The sequence below is a fragment of the Serinus canaria genome, chromosome 7 (assembly GCF_022539315.1).
Source record: "Serinus canaria isolate serCan28SL12 chromosome 7, serCan2020, whole genome shotgun sequence".
Taxonomy (NCBI): Eukaryota; Metazoa; Chordata; class Aves; order Passeriformes; family Fringillidae; genus Serinus; species Serinus canaria.
The window spans coordinates 15593206-15610971 of NC_066321.1; the positions used below are offsets into that span (position 1 = coordinate 15593206).

Here is a 17766-nt window from a genome sequence, read left to right on the forward strand (position 1 = left end):
CACACAATAGGCAGCACTGCCCTGTGGTGCTGGGTTCCACGTGCTGGGTGGTGGCAAGTTCCACAGTCCCAGGAGATCCTTCACTCCCTGTAGGCCCCATGGCCATGGTGAGGGATGCCCCATGCCTGGGCCAGCACAGGACCCCAACATGGGCAGGTGGATTCATGCCTGACGTAGGGGAAGAAAACACCTCCAGGTCTCACAGCTGCTTCGTAGTGCAGGGCAGAAGCTGGGTGTGGATCCCAGCCAGCTCTTCTCTCTACTCCAGGCTGGGTGGAACAGAGTGTGCTCCTAGGGCTCCTCCACCCCTTTTCCCAACAGGCAAATGAAATCCCACACAGGAGGATTACCCCCACTCTCTGTCTGTCCCCTTTGTGCAGACTCTGATCCCACACCAGGCCCTGAGCTGCTTCTGCCCCCTTTCCATCTCCTGGCCTGGGGCTGACCCTGCATCACCCAGCACTTGCTCCCTAGTGGGCTGCAGGTGGACGCTGTGCTTGAGGTGGGTCCAGTCTTTGGGGTGCCCTGATCCTACAAGGTACCCTGATCCCTCAGGGTGTCCTGACCTGTTGAGAGGTGAAGGGGAAGGGGCTCAGCCCCTCTGTAGCTCTGGGCAATGCAGCCCAGCTCTCTGGGTACACTCACCATATTTGATGGGGAGCCGATGGCGCCTGTCCCTGGGGAAGCCACAAGAGTACCCGATAATGGCACTCAATTGCATTTTCATTTTTTAATGGGGGAATTATCCGCCGATGGTGCAGTTAATCACTCATCTTTCCCTGGCCTGGAAGATGGGCTGCCAGCCAGAACCAGCAGAGTCAGCCGAGAAGGGGAGGTGAAGCCTGGCTCAGCCTGAATACAAATGTGTCTCGTGCAGCCGCTGCCCTCTGGCCAGCACTGCATGCAGGCAGGGGAGTTGGTGGAAACCCGAGTGCTGCCCACGTGCAGGGTCTGCCACAGCAGTGGCGGCAGCTTTGGGGCTTGTGAAATGAACCTGCTGCCCTTCAAGGGCAACTAGCTGCTTGCCATGCTTGGCTGTCCATCCCTGGTGACTGGCTGTCCCTGGGGTCTGGCTGTCCATGACGTGCTTTGGAGCTGGAGGGATGGTGGGGCAGGAGGGGCTGGTGGAGCAAAGGGCTTCGAGACAGCTGGGTGTCCAGCCCTGGGCTCCCCACTGGGGAGACAGGGAATGGGCCATCAGTGTCCTGGGGAGACCCCGTCACCCAGACTGGCTGGGAAGGATGCTCAGTCCTGGCAGCCCAAACCTGCCTGTCTGCACTCCACATTCCCACTCCTGCCTGCCTTGGAGATCACCCCGTCCCTCTGCTTTCCTGGGATATGGCATCAGTGCACACTGGGTCTGGCAGACAGGCTGCCCTCAGCTGGTTCCTTCCCTGGCACGCAAGTGCCCAGGCCTGGGCTGCAGGACAGAGGGCAGCCAAGTTGGCAGGGAGCTCCTGGTACTTCCAGCCCGTGCTCTGTTCCCACCTGCCCGCCCAGACGGCATAGGCGAGCACAGCCCCTGTGCCTCCAACCCGGCAACCACAGGCCGGTCCCCTGCTGCCAGGCAGCCTCTCTTTCAACTGGCATGGCCTCAACCGGGGAAGAAGGATGCTGTCCCCGTGCTGGGACAGTGGCCATGGTGGAGCCTGGGCCAGTGCCTGGAAGACATTTTGCTGGCCAAATCCCCATGCTGGCTGGGTGGCTTTGAAGGGGCTGCAGAGTGCTTGGGCAGCAGCCCAGGCAAAGACTTCAGTGCAGGCTATGCCGGCTGCAAGCAGCAATTCTGGGGCATCTTGGGTGCCCCACTGTCACTCTTGGGCTTGGGCTGCAACACAGGACTGGGGTGCACAGTGCCATCACCGAGGGGACTCCGCGTGCGCGCCTGCGCACAGGTGTGTGAGTGTGCGTGGCTGAGCATGCGCTGCACGTGCCCACCTACAGCCATCCATCTCTGAGTGTGCGCGGGGGCGTGTGCCTGTGGGGCCCGTGGGTGTGCAGCGGGGGTGCATGTGAGCGCTGGCAGGTGTGCCCTGCCTGTGGGAGGGCATGAGTGGGGTGAAGTATGTCGTATGTGGTGCCAGAGTGCGTGTGAGAGGTTGTGGGTGTGAGCATTGCTGCGTGTGCTGGGATGGGGGGTGTGTGTGTGTGTGAGTGCGAGGCGTGGTGTGGCAGCGGTGTGAGTGCACGGCAGGTACATATCACCATGCCACGGGTAATGCTCTGTTCTCTTTTCCTTTGCAGAAGACCGGCCACTCGCGGCGCTTCGGGCGCTTCACGCATGGTGCGTTGAGTTACCAGGACCCGACTCCCCCCGCTGCCCCAAGTGTGCTGGGATGGGGCCCACCACCATGCTGCAAGGGGCAGCGAGCAGAGGCTGGGCAGGGCTGGATTGCATCTTGCCAGCCACAAAATAGGGTCCCAGTCAGCCAGGAGCTCTCAGTGTCCCCCATGCAGCTGGTCTGCTCCTGGCCCTGCAGCTCTACTTGCTCAGGGGCTGCCAGACTGTTGTGCCTAGGATTGGGAATCTGATGCACTAGCAGTTCACGAAGCAGTTGGTTGTATGCTGGGCGGCAGAAGGGTGGCTTGGAGTGGGTCGAAGCAGGGTGGCTCCCCACACACCTTGAGAGTGCAATGGAGAGGAGCAGTGGTGGTGCTGGGGACATGTTTCTCACTGCAGGGGTTGTTGCCACAGGTGCTGAGGACTTGGGCAGTGGCAAGGAGGAAAGTCAGTCCTTGCTTGGAAGCATGGCACTAGTTTCCCTGGAATGGGACGTTAGGGTGATACTGAAATGGCCTTGCCACATCCTGCCCGGTGAGGAGCAGCTCTTAGTGATGACCTGGCCTGAGAATTTTGGCTTTATCAACCGCAGTTGTGTTGTGGAGCACAGCTGCATTGTACAGCACTTGCACTGGTGGGACAGTGGATGGACTTGTACATGCCAGGGGGAGGCTGTGTGCACATGGACACGTGTCTGTGTGCTCCGGCACCCCCAGGAGTGCCCAGCTGGGGCACAGACTGGGAGGGTCTAGCCCCAGGCTGTGATGCCCTGCGGGCACTGAGGTATGTATGGATACTGCAGCGGTGAGGCCAGCAGCTCCAGGGATGGGGGGGGGTGGCTGTCCTGCTGGGCTGGATGTGGCTGTGGCACAGGGAGGGAATGGTGCTGGGCACTCACAGCTGGGACGGTATATGCGAGGAGACAGTCTGTGTGCAGCTCTGGAGTGGTGTGCAGTGACTGTAATGCAAAGTGGAGACATGGTGGGGAAGTGCTGGGGACAAGGGCCCCCGCGGCTGCCCCCCGCGTCTCCGCAGGCTGGGCCGATAACCGGGTGTTGATGTCTCTCTCTCTCTTGCTGCCCCTATGGAAGCGAAGTTTTCCGCTCCTGCAGGAAACAAAGCTACGGTAGGAAGACGCCTTCCCAATGCCATCACTGTCCCCATAGTGGACCCTGTGCCCCAGCCTGCCACCCTGCTCTGTCACTTCCACTGTCCACTTGCTCTGCTTTTTTTGTCCCCGTGCCACCTCTGCCAGCTGTGTTCCCACTGCTGGCATTGCCTCCCTTCCTCCCGTCATCTAACACTGTTCCTGCCTGCCCTTGCTCTGCTGGACTTTCCCACTCCTAGTCCTGCCTTTCCCTACTGGCAGCTTGTCCCTGCAGGTCACAGTCATGCCTCCTGCTCTGGAGCTGTCTGGGCACTGCTCTCATGCTCCTGGAGCCAATGGGTCTGCAAGAGGCAGTACCAGTGTGGTCTGCTGTCTGTCTGTACCCTCACTCCCTACTCTCCCCTCCCACCCAGACTCGGAGACAGGTGAGGATGAATCCAGCGACCCCCAGGTGACACAGCGCAGTGATCTCCAGGATGAGACGGCCTTCAGCACCCCCACGGGTGAGCAGGGACACCTGGCTGGCACTGAGCCCTGACAGTGGCTGCTGGCCATGACTCCCCACAAGGCCTCTGCTGGCCAGGCTTTGGGGGTGTCCATGGAGCAGGAGCTGTGATCCACCCATACAAAGCGGGGAGGGCTTGAGGCAGCAGAGTGCTGCTCAGGACATGCTGGAACACCCCGTGGTGGTTCAGCCCTCTCTGAGCAGGATGCTGAGCTTGTCGCACAGGCACCCAGACTTGGCTCATCCCTCTTCTCTCAGGTGGGTCTGACACCCTCGTGGACGCCTCCATGAACACGACGCCGACCTCGGTGCTGGCCCTGTCACAGGCAGAGGAGCGCTCCAGCTGGTCAGGCAGCCAGCAGACCGTGGTGGAGAAGGAGACGGATGCCAGCCTCTCTGCACGGGGACCCTACCTCCGTCCCGCTGCCTGGCCGCAGCCGCAGGGAACCCCAAGGCAAGCAAACACGCCGGCCCCGCGTGGTGCCGAGGTCCGGCACCTGGGCGTGGAGCCGCTGGTGCGGGCATCACGGGCTAATCTGGTGGGCACGAGCTGGGGGTCAGAGGATAGCCTTTCGGTGGCCAGCGACCCGTACGGCAGCGCCTTCAGCCTGTACCGAGGACGGGCGCTCTCGCTCCACGTGTAAGTAGCCAGGGGGAGCGCATGGAGGGGACATCGCTCTGGGGCCATCTCCTCCCAACCCCTGCAGCCATCTCCTTCCCTCCACCCGGGCTTTCTTTGCCTTTACCTTCCCCGATGAGGAGTGGGGACTCTGAGCAGTAGGCAGCCTGTTCTCAGTGAGAAGGTGGGAGCAACGCAGCCTGGGGGTGATGTAGAGTGGGGTCCCTTTCTGCTGTTGCCAGGTTGAGGCTGGGTGTATCCCCTGTGCCACTGCTTGAGCTGCAGTACCCCACCTGCAGATTATACAATGGGCATTTTCCTCTTCCACCCCACCATGGTGGGGTGCAGCCTACAGTGTGGGGAACTAGAGATGCACAGTAGCCTGGGACACACATAGGCAAGTGTCTGCTCATGGTACAGGGGTGTTGCCTCCCCTGATCCTGCTGATGTGCTCAGAGCCCCTGTCCCTCCCTGCCGCCTTTGGTTCCCATACCTGCAGGCCTGCTCCTTTGACCTCCATCTTGCTCTTTTTTTTGTTTAAGGCCGCTTCTTCCACCAGAACCTCATCTCCACCTTATGATTTCCACTCTGCGTTTGCTCAGCCCCTCTGGGGGCAGTGGGATAGGAAGATGTGCCCATAGCAGCATGTGCACAGGCAGGGCTTGCAGCCTTGGGGACCCCTTCTGGCCAGGCTGCATTGCCTCAGCACACCAGGACACCCCAGCAAACTGGGGCACCCCCCCCTGCCCCGATCCTCTCTGCATGGTGGTCCTGGGGAGGGGACTCACTGGGTAACCCAGCATCACCCTACTGCTTCACATGAGTACGCCTGGGCAAGGGGTCCCAGCAGCCCAGGACTCTCACCTAACCCAGCCAGCTCCCAGTGGTCTTGGGGTGACCAGATGCCATTGCTGGGACCCCTTGAGTCTCCCAGGCTGCCCTGACTGTTTGACCCCTTTGCCATGCCCCACTGGGCACTGTGGTGCAGGCTGGAAGCTGGGATGCAGCCAAGCAGGTACAAGAGTGTTTTCTAAGCCACACTCCTCTGTCTCTGCCCTTGCAGCAGCATCCCCCAGGGAGGCTACCGGAGAGATGACCTCCACAGAGGCCCTGTCTCTCCAAAGCCTGGTGCAGAGCCCCCAAGATCCCCTGCTGCTCTGCCACTGACTGCCAAGCCACCCATCGTCCGCTCACCATCTCCTCGTGCTGGCACGTGTCTGCAGCCGCCCACTGGCACCGTATCCCAGCCTGCTGCCCGTGGCCCTGGCATCCCCTCCTTCACACCCGTGACCCCCCGCAAGAAGTCCTCAGTGCCGGTAGAGTACCAGGACATCGTTCCTGAGGAGTACGAGGAGAAGATCAAGAAGCCCAAGTCCTCTGGGTACTCACAGGGTAGCACACAGGACTCCCGTCCGCAGACACCCATGAGCGACACCTCCGGCCGCATCTCCGTCCGGGCATCCCCCAAGCTGGTGCGGGCTGGCTCCAGGATCTTTGAAAGGCTGCAGTACTTTGAGGAGCGGCAGAGGAGCCTGGAGCAGGACAGTCCCTTTCCCGCGCGCTCCAACCTGCCCCTGCGCAAGACGCGCTCCTTCGACCAGCCCGGCACCGGCACGCGCCGTGCCAGCACTCCGGGTGGTTCGCGGGAGGACCTGCGGGAAGGCGGCCGCTGGGAGCCGGGCAGCACGGCAGCGTGCCGGCGCTTGGCCTTCCGGCAGAAAGCCGCGTCCTTCGACGAGCGGGGCAAGTTCGCCAACCGCGTCTACGCCATCGAGCACAAGTTTGCAGAGGAGCTGACCCGCATCAAGCGGACAGTGTCCAAGCAGCAGCTGCGGCGCTCCCAGGAGCTCTGCAAAGCTGGGTTGCCCCCGGCACCCTCACCCCCAGCGACCAGCGAGCCCCCCGCACCCCGTGCCCCCCGCACCTCTTCCTCTCAGGGCGCCGGCGGACGCAAGGCACTGCCACCCAAGAGCTGCCCGCCAGCAGAGAGCACACACGTCATCCAGCACCTGGCACTTTCCAGCGTGGCGTTGGTGGGACCTGATGGGGAGCCACTGCCAGGGGGGCAGCGCGGGAAGAGAGCCCCGGTGGGGGGGGGTGGGGCGGCTGGACAGCCCAGCTCAGTGGAGGATGCAGGTGCCAGGAAGGGTCTGCACCTGCATCAAGAAGGCTTTGGGGAAGTGAAGAAGAAGGAGCAGTGGCCATTGGCACAAGCCAGCCCGCAGGGAAGGGTGGCCCTCTCGCAGGCGGGGCCCGCCGACGGCAGTCTGTACCCAGAGGGAGGCCCTGCCCGTGGCCCGGGGGCACTGAGCGAGGCTCTGGCTGCCCGACTGGCTGTGCCCCACGGACTGTACCGGCGGCCAGAGACGCCCACAGAAGTGCGGTTCCTGCCTTGGGCAAGGCCGGGGATGGAGCAGGAAGCTCGTCTGGAACGAAGCTGGGCAGGACAGCATGGTGTGGGCAGGGAGGTGGAGAGAAGGCAGATGAAAGTGTCAGAGAAGAAAGAGAGTGGCCGGATGGCTCAAGAAGGCAGGAGCACACGAAGCAAGGGGAAGGGACGCCGAGCCAGGCCCACTTCTCCAGAGCTAGGTATGGGCTTGGCTTTCTGCCCTCCTGCAGGCACAGAGCTGGCCTGGCCAGCCCCTGGGTGGGTTGGGGGACATCCAGCCTGCCCCTGGGAGGTGTGGTGAGCCCAGGGATGGAGGGACGAGACTCTGGAGGCTGGGGTAGTTGGCACCAAGCAGTGCCATAAGACCAGCCTGGCTGCCAGTTTGCTAGGCCTTGAAGTTATAACACTTGCTATCTTCTCCATACCTCCTGTCTGGCACAGCTGACTTGTGGTCTGGGGCACAGGGCACCCACTGCAACTTGTCCTGTCCTGCTCAGTGGTCCAGGCAGGACATGCAGCCCAAACTTCCCCAGGGGAAGGTGGCTTGGCAACAGGTGTCCTGCCCATCCCAGCATGGAGCAGTTAGACCAGACTATACCTGGGCTGGGAGCTTTTAGGCTCTGCTCTAGCCAGAAAAGTGGTAGGCCCACATGTCTGAGGCTCCTGGCACAGCCCCAGGACTTTTGTCCATGTGCTGGGGCCATGAGAGGGGAGGGAGCTGGGAGGTGCTTGCTGATGTATTGGGGTGCAGCAGCCACCATCCCATGAGGGATGTGGAAGTTCAGGGAAGGGGATGCAGCAGACTATATGACCCTCCTTCTTCCACACCCCACTGTCAACTCATTTCTTATGCCCTATGGGGATGTACAAAAAGCGTCCTGCCCCTTCCTGGTCCCCTGTCTTGTCCCCACTTCCTGCTCTGTGCCATGGTGGATCCTGATGTGTCCTTTTCATCCACTGCATGGCCCGGGCACCTGCTAATGACCCAGAGAGGGTGTGGTTGAGGAGTGGACTGGGAGACCTGCATGCAGCCCCGCATGGCACAGCACCCACCCACTTCACCCTGCTGACAGCCATGGGGCCCATCTCTCCCTGTGCAGAGTCCTCAGATGACTCCTATGTCTCAGCGGGTGAAGACCCCCTGGAAGCCCCCATCTTTGAGATCCCCATCCAGGACATGGCCGTTGTCGTGGGGGCAGAGGTGCTGCTCAAGTGCATTGTCACGGCCAACCCTCAGCCAGAAGGTGAGCTGCCCTGGAGCGGGGTGTCAGGGGCACAGGCATGGCAGAGGGACTCTCTGCAGGTCCATGTCCCACCTGCATGGTGTTAGTGGGACACCCAGGCAGAGCTGGGTATCTCAGGGGAGGTGATGTGCCCACCCTGGGAGCACCCTTTCTGCCCTTCCTCCCTTCAGAGAGAGTGAAGTGTTTGGGCACTGCCAGCTAGCTCAGGGGGCAGAGGACAGGGGGCAGAGGACAGGGTGCCTGCTGTCCACCAGTTCTGGGCAGGGCTGTTGGGAAAGTGGGAGAAGGGCTACTGAGCGCTTCGTGAGCAGGGACGGTGATGCAACCTGATCTAGTGGGTGGCGTCCCTGCCCATGCCGGGGGGTGGGGGGGGGGGGGTCGTGTTGGAACTAGATGATTATCAGGGTGTTTTCCAACCCAAACCATTCTATGATTCTCTAGTGCTCTGGGCTGCTGTTGAGGCAGCTTAGGTGGTTTCCCGGGGCCAGAAGCTTAGGGCTGATGGCCTCCGGGCACGCTGTATCCAGGAAGTGGATACAGCGTGCCCGGAGGCAGCTGGGCATCCAGGGCCGGTCGCCAAAGCCAGGCAGAAGACAAGCCACTTTAATTCCCTATTCCAGCCTCCAGGATGGAGGATGTCAGGAAGCAGATAGGGACTAGCCACGGTCTCTCCGTCAGAGGGCCGTGGGATCCCGGGGCTGCTCCCCATAGCAAATGGGTCCTCAGGCCAGGCAAAGGAGCGCCTGGCCTCCCCGGGCCCCTGCGCGGGCCCCGGGAAAGCTCGGACTGTCCTGCCCACGCGTGACCCCCGCCTCTGCCGGCAGTGTCCTGGAGGAAGGACGGGGTCCCGCTGCGGAGCAGCACGACGCGCCCTATCAAGGCGGAGGGCGAGCGCCACACGCTGCTGGTGCGTAGTGCCCGGGTGGCCGACGCCGGGCTGTACACTGTCACCGCGGCCAACGAGGTGGGGGCCACCTGCTGCAGTGCCATCCTCAGCGTGCGGCCCGGTGAGTACCGCGGACGGCGGATGGAGGGGCGCCGGGAGGGAAAGAGGGAGGCAGACAGGGAGGGAGCGAGGGCTGGCGCCGCGGCAGGCTGGCTGCCAGCTCTGCCGCTGCTGTCACTGGGAAGAAACCGGCTTCCTTACCCTACAAGGCTCTGTCTGAACCAAAGCAGTTGACGTGCTCCCGGCAGCCATGGAAGGATCCTACCGTGGGGGGAGCGGGGTCAGGCTGTGAGCATCCCCTGGCGCCCAGCAAGCAGCCCAGTGTCTGGCCCCCACACCTGCCCCGTGTCCCGCTAGACATGGGGGTACATCAACCTGCTCTACAACCCGCAGACCATGTGGGTACCCCTGCCCTCAGCCTGCAAACCATGTGGGTACTCCTACCTCCATCATGTGCACCGTGGGGATATCCCAGCCTGCTCCCCAACCCGCAAATTGTGGGTATATCCCTGTGCTTCACTCCGCTAGCCGCGGGGAGACCCCCGCCCCACAAACCATTACCTGTGGGGACACCCTACTTGCCCACCAAGCTGCTAGCCGGGGAGAACCCCCCTGACCCCCCCGCCGCTGGCCACGGGGACAGCCAGCCCTCTGCAGCCCCAAAGCCCTCCCCATTCCAAGAGAGTGTTTCTGGGCGGCAGGCAGAGGCTCGGAGCCGCCCCGAGGGCTGGAAGGACCCAAAACTTCCCCACTCCGTCGTTAGGCGGGACTGGACACCCAGGGGCAGCCGCGGCCTGGCAGGGCCAGCCGGGCATATCGGTGAGGGGCCGGGAGGGGCCCCGGCAGACCCCGGCCCGCCACGGGCCCTCCCCCGCGCTGCTGGCCCAGCCCCGGGGGCCGGCCGGCGCTGGGGCGGGGAGGGCTCAGCGGGCCGACGGCGCTGCGGGCTGGAGGCGCCCGGCACCGGCAGCGCCGCGGGCACCGAGGGCGGTTCGGCGGCTTTCCCCGTCGGCTCGCGGGGCCGCCGTGGCCCCGGTGAGTGCGGGGTGCTTCGGGGGCGGGGGGAGGGTGCGGACAGGGGAAAGTCGAGTTCAGGGTCCCAGCAGTCCGCTGGAGGCTGCCCGCGGGTATCACGGAGGCGCTGGGACACAGCCCTTGCCCGGTATCGGGAAGGCCGCCCGCCACCCCCGGTGCAGGGCAGGGAGCTTGAGGGCGCTCCGGCGGCCGGCCGGGGGGGGCGGCACCCCCATGGTGGCGACTGGGCTGCGTCAGTCCCCCCTGGGCTATGCCGCTCCCCATCCCGTCCCCTGCCGGCCCCTGTATCCCGCACCCCGCGAGTCCCCCAGTCCGGCCCCCGATGGCGCGGACCGGCGGGCGGGCGGGCTGCAGGGGGGAGCGCAGCTGCCAATGTCACCTTCAGCCGTGCCGGCCCGGGCAGGGACAGCCATCCCGGGAATCCGGGCGGCTTAAGGATGGGAGCGCGGGCTGCTGCGTAAGAGCCACTTGAGCCCTGCTGTCGCCTTGCGGAATATCGCGTCCCCTTATCATCCCGCGGCGTGCTTGCTGCTCACCCCCTCCCCCGGCGCGGCCACGCACCCCTTCGCTGCCGGCCATTGCCGAGCCGGGATGTGTCGCGGGGTGGGTGTCCACCCCTGTAATGCAGGGTTGTGGAAAGGGGTGCTCCAACCCGTCTTTCCGGCTCCGGTTGCTGCCAGCTCCTTATCCAGCCTCTCCTGTGCTAGCACCCGTTGTGGAGCGGCATGGGAACTTGCCCCCCACCGTTGGCCAGGCCAGCCCCATCACATCGGACGAGGAGTACCTGAGCCCATTGGAAGAGTTCCCCGAGTCCAGCACCCCCCAGCACCGACCGGCCATGAAGCTGCAGCCAAGAGCCGAGCATGGAGCTGCCCGCAGCTCCCCTGAGACCACCTTCAAGGCTTCACCCACCTTTGAGGTGAGATAGCAAATCCGCCTGGGTAGAGGGGTACAGTGCCCTGTGACTCCTGTACCGTGGTCCTTGGTGCCAGGAGGTGCTGGGTCAGGTCTTCCTGACCTAGCCCTCGACCTGATGTGGGATTCTTGCAGCACCTGGGCAGGCTCCACCCCACCATCTTTCCTGGTACTCCTGTTGTGATAGGGGTCAGACAGGCCTGGGTGTAGTGGTGGGGGTGCATGATCCTGTGTGCAGATGGTGCTTGCTGCTCTCTGACCCCTCTTTCCCTAGGTATCCTTGTCGGACCAGTCGGTGCTGGAGGGGCAGGATGTTAGCATGAGCGTTCGTGTCCGTGGGGAGCCCAAGCCCATCATTTACTGGTGAGTCCTGCTGCTTTCTGGGGTCACAGCTGGGCAGAAAAGGAGGGGACTGGCACAGTCACCTCTCCATTTGGGGATGGTTGCATGGAGCTCTGATCCTGAGCAGAGAGTTTCGGAGAAGGTTTTTTTGGGGACAGCCAGGCTGTGTGTGCAGGGCCAGATGTGACCATGATGCTCTTCCTCTGTCTGGAGCAGGCTGAGAAACAGGCAGCCAGTGAAGTATGGCCGCCGGCACCACGCGGAGGAGGCAGAGGGAGTGCGGGGTCTCTTCACACTGCACATCCTGGCAGCAGAGCACACTGACACCGGCTTCTACACCTGCAAGGCCGTCAATGAGTATGGCACCAAGCAGTGCGAAGCCAAGCTGGAGGTCAGAGGTAAAACTCCCTGAGTATGTCACCCAAGAACCTGAGAGGCCAGCTGGCTCTAGTGCCCTGCATGAGCTGTGGGGAAGGGACCACTGCAGGCCCCCCACTTGGTGGTGTGACATAAGAAGGGGACAAGCCAGCTACCCCTGTGGTGGCACAGCTGGGGAACAGAAAGGTGGAGCTGTGTGCCTGGGGCTGTCCACAGAAGCTGGTCCTGCAGCAGAAGGCAGTCTGCCTTGCTGTCTCATCCAGATGTGCAGCCCTGGGTCCCACCTGTTGCCTGCTGTTCCAGAGCCCCACTGATCTGACCCAGACCCAACTGCTTCTCACAGCCCAGCTTCACCCCACGTCCCCCCACACACACCTATGGGGCGAAGTGCTGCCCCTGGCTGACCAGGGCCCCCTTGGCCTTGGGGGCTCTGTAGGAAACGTCCTCATGCCCTGCAGCTTGCTCCCTCCTTGCTACCTACAAGTTCTGTGCCAGCCACAGGGCAACTTGCAGGAGCCCCTCCCTGCCCATTTCCAGCAGTGTCCCATACGCATGGGACTTCACTGTCCACTCCCCTTTCCTTGCTATCACTCCCCAGCCCTGCTGTGGTCCTCCTAGGACCCCAAAGTATGTGTGCAGTTTTGAGGGGGTGAGGGGGGAGTTGGGACTGATAGCCAGGCTCTGCCTGGTATCCCCAAGGCCAGGGAAGGGGCCTGTGGGGATGAATGATGCTGCCTCCCTCCTCTTGCCCTTTGCTGTGTGTGCCCTGCTCGCCCCAGCCCTCCCTGCTGATGGCTGCCTGAGCCCCCCTGAGCTGTGCCGATCCCATCCCGGCCTTGGCTGCGCTGCTTGTACGCTGCCGGGATAATGCTCCCAGCCTACAGCAAAGCGCGGCGGCACAGGGGCGGGAGCGGAAGCCATCCCAGTGTCCCACGACGGGCAGGAGCCGGGCTGCAGGGGTGATGGCCTAAGCCCAGCCCTTCTTGGGGTGCTCAGCAGATGGCTCCGTGCCTTGCTGCCCACTCGCACCCCTCGTGCTGGCGCTGGTATGTGCGTCCGTGCCGGTCCCGTCGCTGCTGCACTAACCCTTCTGCTTGCTGACTGCGGTTTTTGTCTGTACGCAGGGGGAGTACGATAAGGGGGTGCATCTCTCAGAGCCGCAGCTGCGGGGCTCTTAGTTGGACACCTCTTAGGCAGTGGACCTCACCTTGTGTTATTACCTCCTTCTCCATCCGCCGCCTCGTCCTGGACACACCGCAGGGACGCGCGGGCCCTCGTCTGCAGGCCGGGGCTCGCCAGATGGCCGGGGCAGGCGTCACTGAGGCGGGGCGGGAGAAGCAGCAGGGGAGCAGCAGGCGCCCCCTCTGCGGGGCCAGGGTGCCCATATGATGCTGTCTTGTCTCTTGCTCCATCCGTTTGTCCCTGTCTGTGCGTTCTGCTACCTCTCTCTTGCTGCCCAGGGAAAGGGAGCAGGGACCTGAGCCCACGGTTGCCGCCGTGCCGGCCAGGGCTGTAGGGAAGGAGCTGCAGTGCGGTGGCAGCTCTGTGACAGTCACCTTGGAGCACGGGAGACAGGAGACCCCAGGGACCCCCCAGGGGAACACCCTGTGTGAGGTGCAGGCGGGAGGGAGCTCATTGGCCCCTTCGGCTCACGGTGGCCACTCAGGTGCCAGCTTGGCCACCAAGACACGTCCCTTGTAGCCCCAGGGCTTGGGTCCCTCAGGAGCATCCCATGGCTGTGGGTCTCTTCTTCCCAGGGAGGGGGCTTGATGGGGGGGCGGGCTGCGAGGCCGTGACCCTTTTTTTTTTGTAGCTCTAATAAAATCTGTTTGGTAAAGCGCTGTGTGGTGTGTTCCTGGCACGGACACCTCCCCTCACCCCCAGCCCCCTCCCTGCTCAGCTCTGCTTCCCACATCTCGCCTCCCATCCCACCCTTCCCTGCTGCACTCCCTGCCCGCTGCACCAGGCCCCCTCCCTGCATGAACCACTGCCCTGCATGTACTCCCACTCCATCCCTGCTACCCCTCATGGTTGCTTTTCAGTTGCTGAGATGCATCTCTCTCTTTCTTTCTCTCTCTCCCCGCTCCCCGGGCAGCTCGCCCCGAGTGCCAGTCCCTGGCCATCGTGGTTCCCCTGCAGGACTTGGTGGTCGGGGCGGGGGAGCTGGCGGTCTTTGAGTGCATGGTGGCCGGCCCGCCAGACATGGACGTAGACTGGCTGTCCCGGGGCCGGCTGCTCCAGCCTGCACTGCTCAAATGCAAGATGCATTTTGATGGGCGCAAGTGCAAGCTGCTGCTCACCTCTGTGCATGAAGATGACAGCGGAATCTACACCTGCAAGCTCAGCACTGCCAAAGGTAAGCGGTGGGCATGCAGCTCCCCCAGGGGGGGTTCTCACTCAGGGCTTGGCCCTAGTGGGGGAAAGACCCCCTACCTTAGACTCAGGGATTTTGTTCCCAGGGATGTAGCTGTGAGTGCTGGAGATGGGGTACAGGGAGACAGGGAAATAGGGAGTGGGTGGTGCCCCAGGTGCTGGGAAGATTTCTCAGGGAGACATGGTGTGCATTAGTTCTTGGACTCCAGTACCCCAAGCGCTGCAGCTCTGTCCCACCCCACTCCACTCAGCTCCTCTGCCAGCATGCATGTGGCTCCCTGAGACATGGGAGGATGCATTGTTCCATGGGTGCACCAGGTGGATGCAGGCCTGGAGTCCAGCTGTCCCTGTCCCCCGGCTTCAGAGCTTCTGGGCATCCTGCTCCAGTACTGATGTGTCTCTGCTGGCTTGGGAGGTGGTGAGGAAATGGGCAGGGAGTCAGGGCTTCCCAACTTCTCCCAATATCACTGGCTCAGCAAGAGTTGCATGGGCCTCTGTCCCGTGGCTCTGATACACCTGTGTCTGTGCATGCTGCCCTCAGCTCTGACCCACACAGAGTCCACTCTCCTGTCCACCTAGGCAGCAGGGCTGGGGGGGCCATTGCAGGGAGAAGCATCACTACCTGCATCCTGCGGTTGGTGCCTGTGCAATCCTCCATGAAGGAGGCTGTATTCCCATGGGGCTTTGCAGGCAGCAGCAGTTTGGGGGTCAGGCAGGTGAGGGTGTGCCTGAGAATGGTGTTGCCCATCCTTACCCAGGGTGGGTGACAACACCATCATTGCAAAGTGGTCCCTGCTGGAAATCCTCTCACCTGGAGCATCGAGCCTGCTCATGTCCCCATGTTGCTCCTTGGATGCTGCATGTGCTGGCACTACCTGCTTAAGCATTGCTGCCCCATTCCCAAGGGGATAGGCCAGCTGTGGTCTTCTGCCCTGTGAGGAGGACAGGCCATCCTCCCACCCAGCTTGCTCTGGTAGCTGTACTGTGCAGAAAGGAAAGAGGTGCCTGCTGCCATCAGAGCCCCAGCTCTGGGCATGGGGACCTTGCACACATTTGTGCCCCCCTGCCCTGCACAGGGACAGAGCCTGGAACCCCACACACCCGGGCTCAACCCACACCATGTGTGGGATATGCTCACCCACAGCCACACTGGTTGCTGGGCTGCAACCAGGGGGTGTCACGGGCTGCCTCCTGCCCTGCACAGGCATGTGCTGTGGGGGCTCAGCCGTGCCTGCTCTCCTCGCAGATGAGCTGACCTGCAGTGCCCGGCTGACGGTGCAGCCCTCTGTGCAGCCGCTCTTCACCCGCAAGCTGGAGGATGTGGACGTGGTGGAAGGGCGGACAGCGCGTTTTGTCTGCATGATCAGTGGGACTCCCCCTCCGACGGTTACCTGGACTCACTTTGGTAACCCCCAAGCTCAGAGAGCTTGCCAAGGGCCCTACAGGGAGACCTCTCCTTGGGGGCTGCACCCTAAGGCTGCACCTGGCTGGGACTGGAGGGGATGCTGCTGCTGATGGTGGTGTATGTTTCTGTACAGGCCTGCCAGTGCAGGAGGGGGAGAACGTGAGGATTCAGCAGGATGGAGGGCTGCACTCACTGGTCATTGTGCATGTGGGCAGTGAAGATGAAGGGCAGTACAAGGCAACTGCCAGGAACATCCATGGCCATGTGGAGTGCTCTGCTGAGCTCTATGTGGAGGAGCCACGGCCATCTGCAGCCTCCCAGATGTAAGAGCTGGATGGTCACTGGAATCTGCTTCCCCCCTGCTTGCTCCCCTCTGGGACTTGGTATACAACAGGCTTATGCAAAGCCTAGTCCTGGGGCTGAGCTGGGGGCACTGCACCATGCTCCCATTGTGAGCATCTGCGGGCTCTTGCAGCTCTAAGCTGGAGAAGATGCCATCCATCCCAGAGGAGCCAGAGCAGGTGGAGACAGAGACAGAGTGCTTCACCATGCCTGATTTCCTTAAGCCACTGCACAACCTGGATGTGGTGGAATCGAAGGAGGCCGTGCTGGAGTGCCAGGTGGCCGGGATGCCCTACCCCTCCATCACCTGGTACCACAATGGCTCCCGAATTGACAGCACTGATGACCGCAAGATGATGCAATGTAGGACTCCTTGTTGCCTTCCCCATCCCCTGGGTCCCTCTACATGGGGTGGGAGAAGGGGGAACACCTTTGGAGGAGGCATCACCCCCCCCAGACCTTTATACCACATGAGGCAGGAAAGGGAGCTCTGTGCCACTTAGCTGGTAGGGTCTTACCTGTGTCCCCCTGTTCTCCACCAGATAAAGACATCCATCGTCTGGTATTCACGGCTGTGAGCCATGCACATGCTGGTGTCTACAAAAGTGTCATTGCCAACAAAGTGGGGAAGGCCACGTGCTATGCACACCTCTATGTCACCGGTAAGCAGCAGCAGACACCACTTGGGATGTGTGGCCCCTCATAGCTGCCCTGCCAGGCTGTGACCCAGGATCATTGTGAGATCCTAGGGGAATAGGATCACAGGGCAGTTTAGGTTGGAGGGGACATCAGGAGGTCTCTAATCCAACCTAAAAGTGGGGCCAGCAGTGCAGTTCTCATCTTGTGTGGTCAGGAGCCATCCCTGGACCACTAGGGATGGCTCCTGAAGCTTGCTGGCAGTGCCAGTCCCACTGACAGTGGGGGCTGAGCCCCCACCAGGAAACCAAAAAGAATTACTGGTCTCATCCATCCCCTCAGCCAGTGTCTCCCAGAGCAGATGCCCTGATAAGCTGGGCCAGTGGCTATGCTTATATCCCTGCCCACCTCCCCCTGCAGATGTGGTGCCAACCCCCCCAGACGGGCCCCCCACTGTGGCCTCAGTGACTGGCAGAGCCATCACGCTGACCTGGAAGAAGCCCAAGTGGCTGGATGCTGCCATAGGTAAGGGGGCAGGCTGTGGGCAGGAAGATGGCAGGGGATGGGCAGTGCCATGATGGGGTGCTTGGGGTAGCTCCATGCCAGGGGCTCTGCACTGACCCTCTCCCCTTTCAGACCCTAACTCGGTGACCTATGTGGTGCAAATGCAAGTGCTGGGCACGATGCAGTGGGTGGTGCTGGTGACTGGCGTGCAGGACAACACCTACACAGTGCACAGGCTGACCAAGGGTGCCCAGTACCTCTTCCGTGTCATCACTGCCACTCCCAAGAGCAACAGCAAGCCCTCCCCACCTGTGGGGCCCGTGCAGCTCCTGGACCGGGGTGAGAAGGGCAGTGGGGAGGGAGTGGGTAGCTGGGGTAGACGTCTCTGTCCCTTGTTGGGTGGTAAGCTGCCCAGGGCTGGGTGGCATGGAGTGGGCAGGGGTTGGTGAAAATGCATTTGGCAGGTCCCTACCTGGAGGAGGCCCCAGTCATCCTGGACAAACCAGATGTGGTGTATGTGGTAGAAGGCCAGCCAGCCTCCATCACCATCACCATCAACCACGTGGAGGCCACTGTCACCTGGAAGAGGTAGGACATGGCACTGTGCCTTGTTGTCTGCCCTGTGCCTAGCATCACCCCACAGGATGCATATAGAAGGACTTCCACCTCTCCATGCAGCCCACTGTGTGTGTTGGGGGGAGCTCCTTCTCTGGGGCTGGTCTGGGTGTGCACACAAGGATGATG

The 17766-nt window shown here is 62.4% G+C and overlaps 2 protein-coding genes across 3 annotated transcripts in view; one reads left to right on the forward strand and one right to left on the reverse strand.

Annotated features, from left to right (window-relative positions):
- The window catches only part of DNPEP (aspartyl aminopeptidase), a 54413-nt gene that overhangs the window by 27408 nt on the left and 9239 nt on the right, over positions 1-17766 (reverse strand). The window lies entirely within an intron of this gene.
- The window catches only part of SPEG (striated muscle enriched protein kinase), a 37847-nt gene that overhangs the window by 8172 nt on the left and 11909 nt on the right, over positions 1-17766 (forward strand). Inside the window, exons 2-17 of the mRNA XM_018911448.3 lie at positions 3803-3892; positions 4153-4534; positions 5577-7102; positions 8003-8146; positions 8971-9153; positions 10835-11046; positions 11317-11405; positions 11601-11782; positions 13858-14118; positions 15382-15540; positions 15674-15863; positions 16016-16245; positions 16425-16544; positions 16939-17043; positions 17155-17361; positions 17487-17610. Coding sequence (XP_018766993.2) covers positions 3803-3892; positions 4153-4534; positions 5577-7102; positions 8003-8146; positions 8971-9153; positions 10835-11046; positions 11317-11405; positions 11601-11782; positions 13858-14118; positions 15382-15540; positions 15674-15863; positions 16016-16245; positions 16425-16544; positions 16939-17043; positions 17155-17361; positions 17487-17610 — 4204 coding nt within the window. The remainder of the gene's footprint in view (positions 1-3802; positions 3893-4152; positions 4535-5576; positions 7103-8002; positions 8147-8970; positions 9154-10834; positions 11047-11316; positions 11406-11600; positions 11783-13857; positions 14119-15381; positions 15541-15673; positions 15864-16015; positions 16246-16424; positions 16545-16938; positions 17044-17154; positions 17362-17486; positions 17611-17766) is intronic.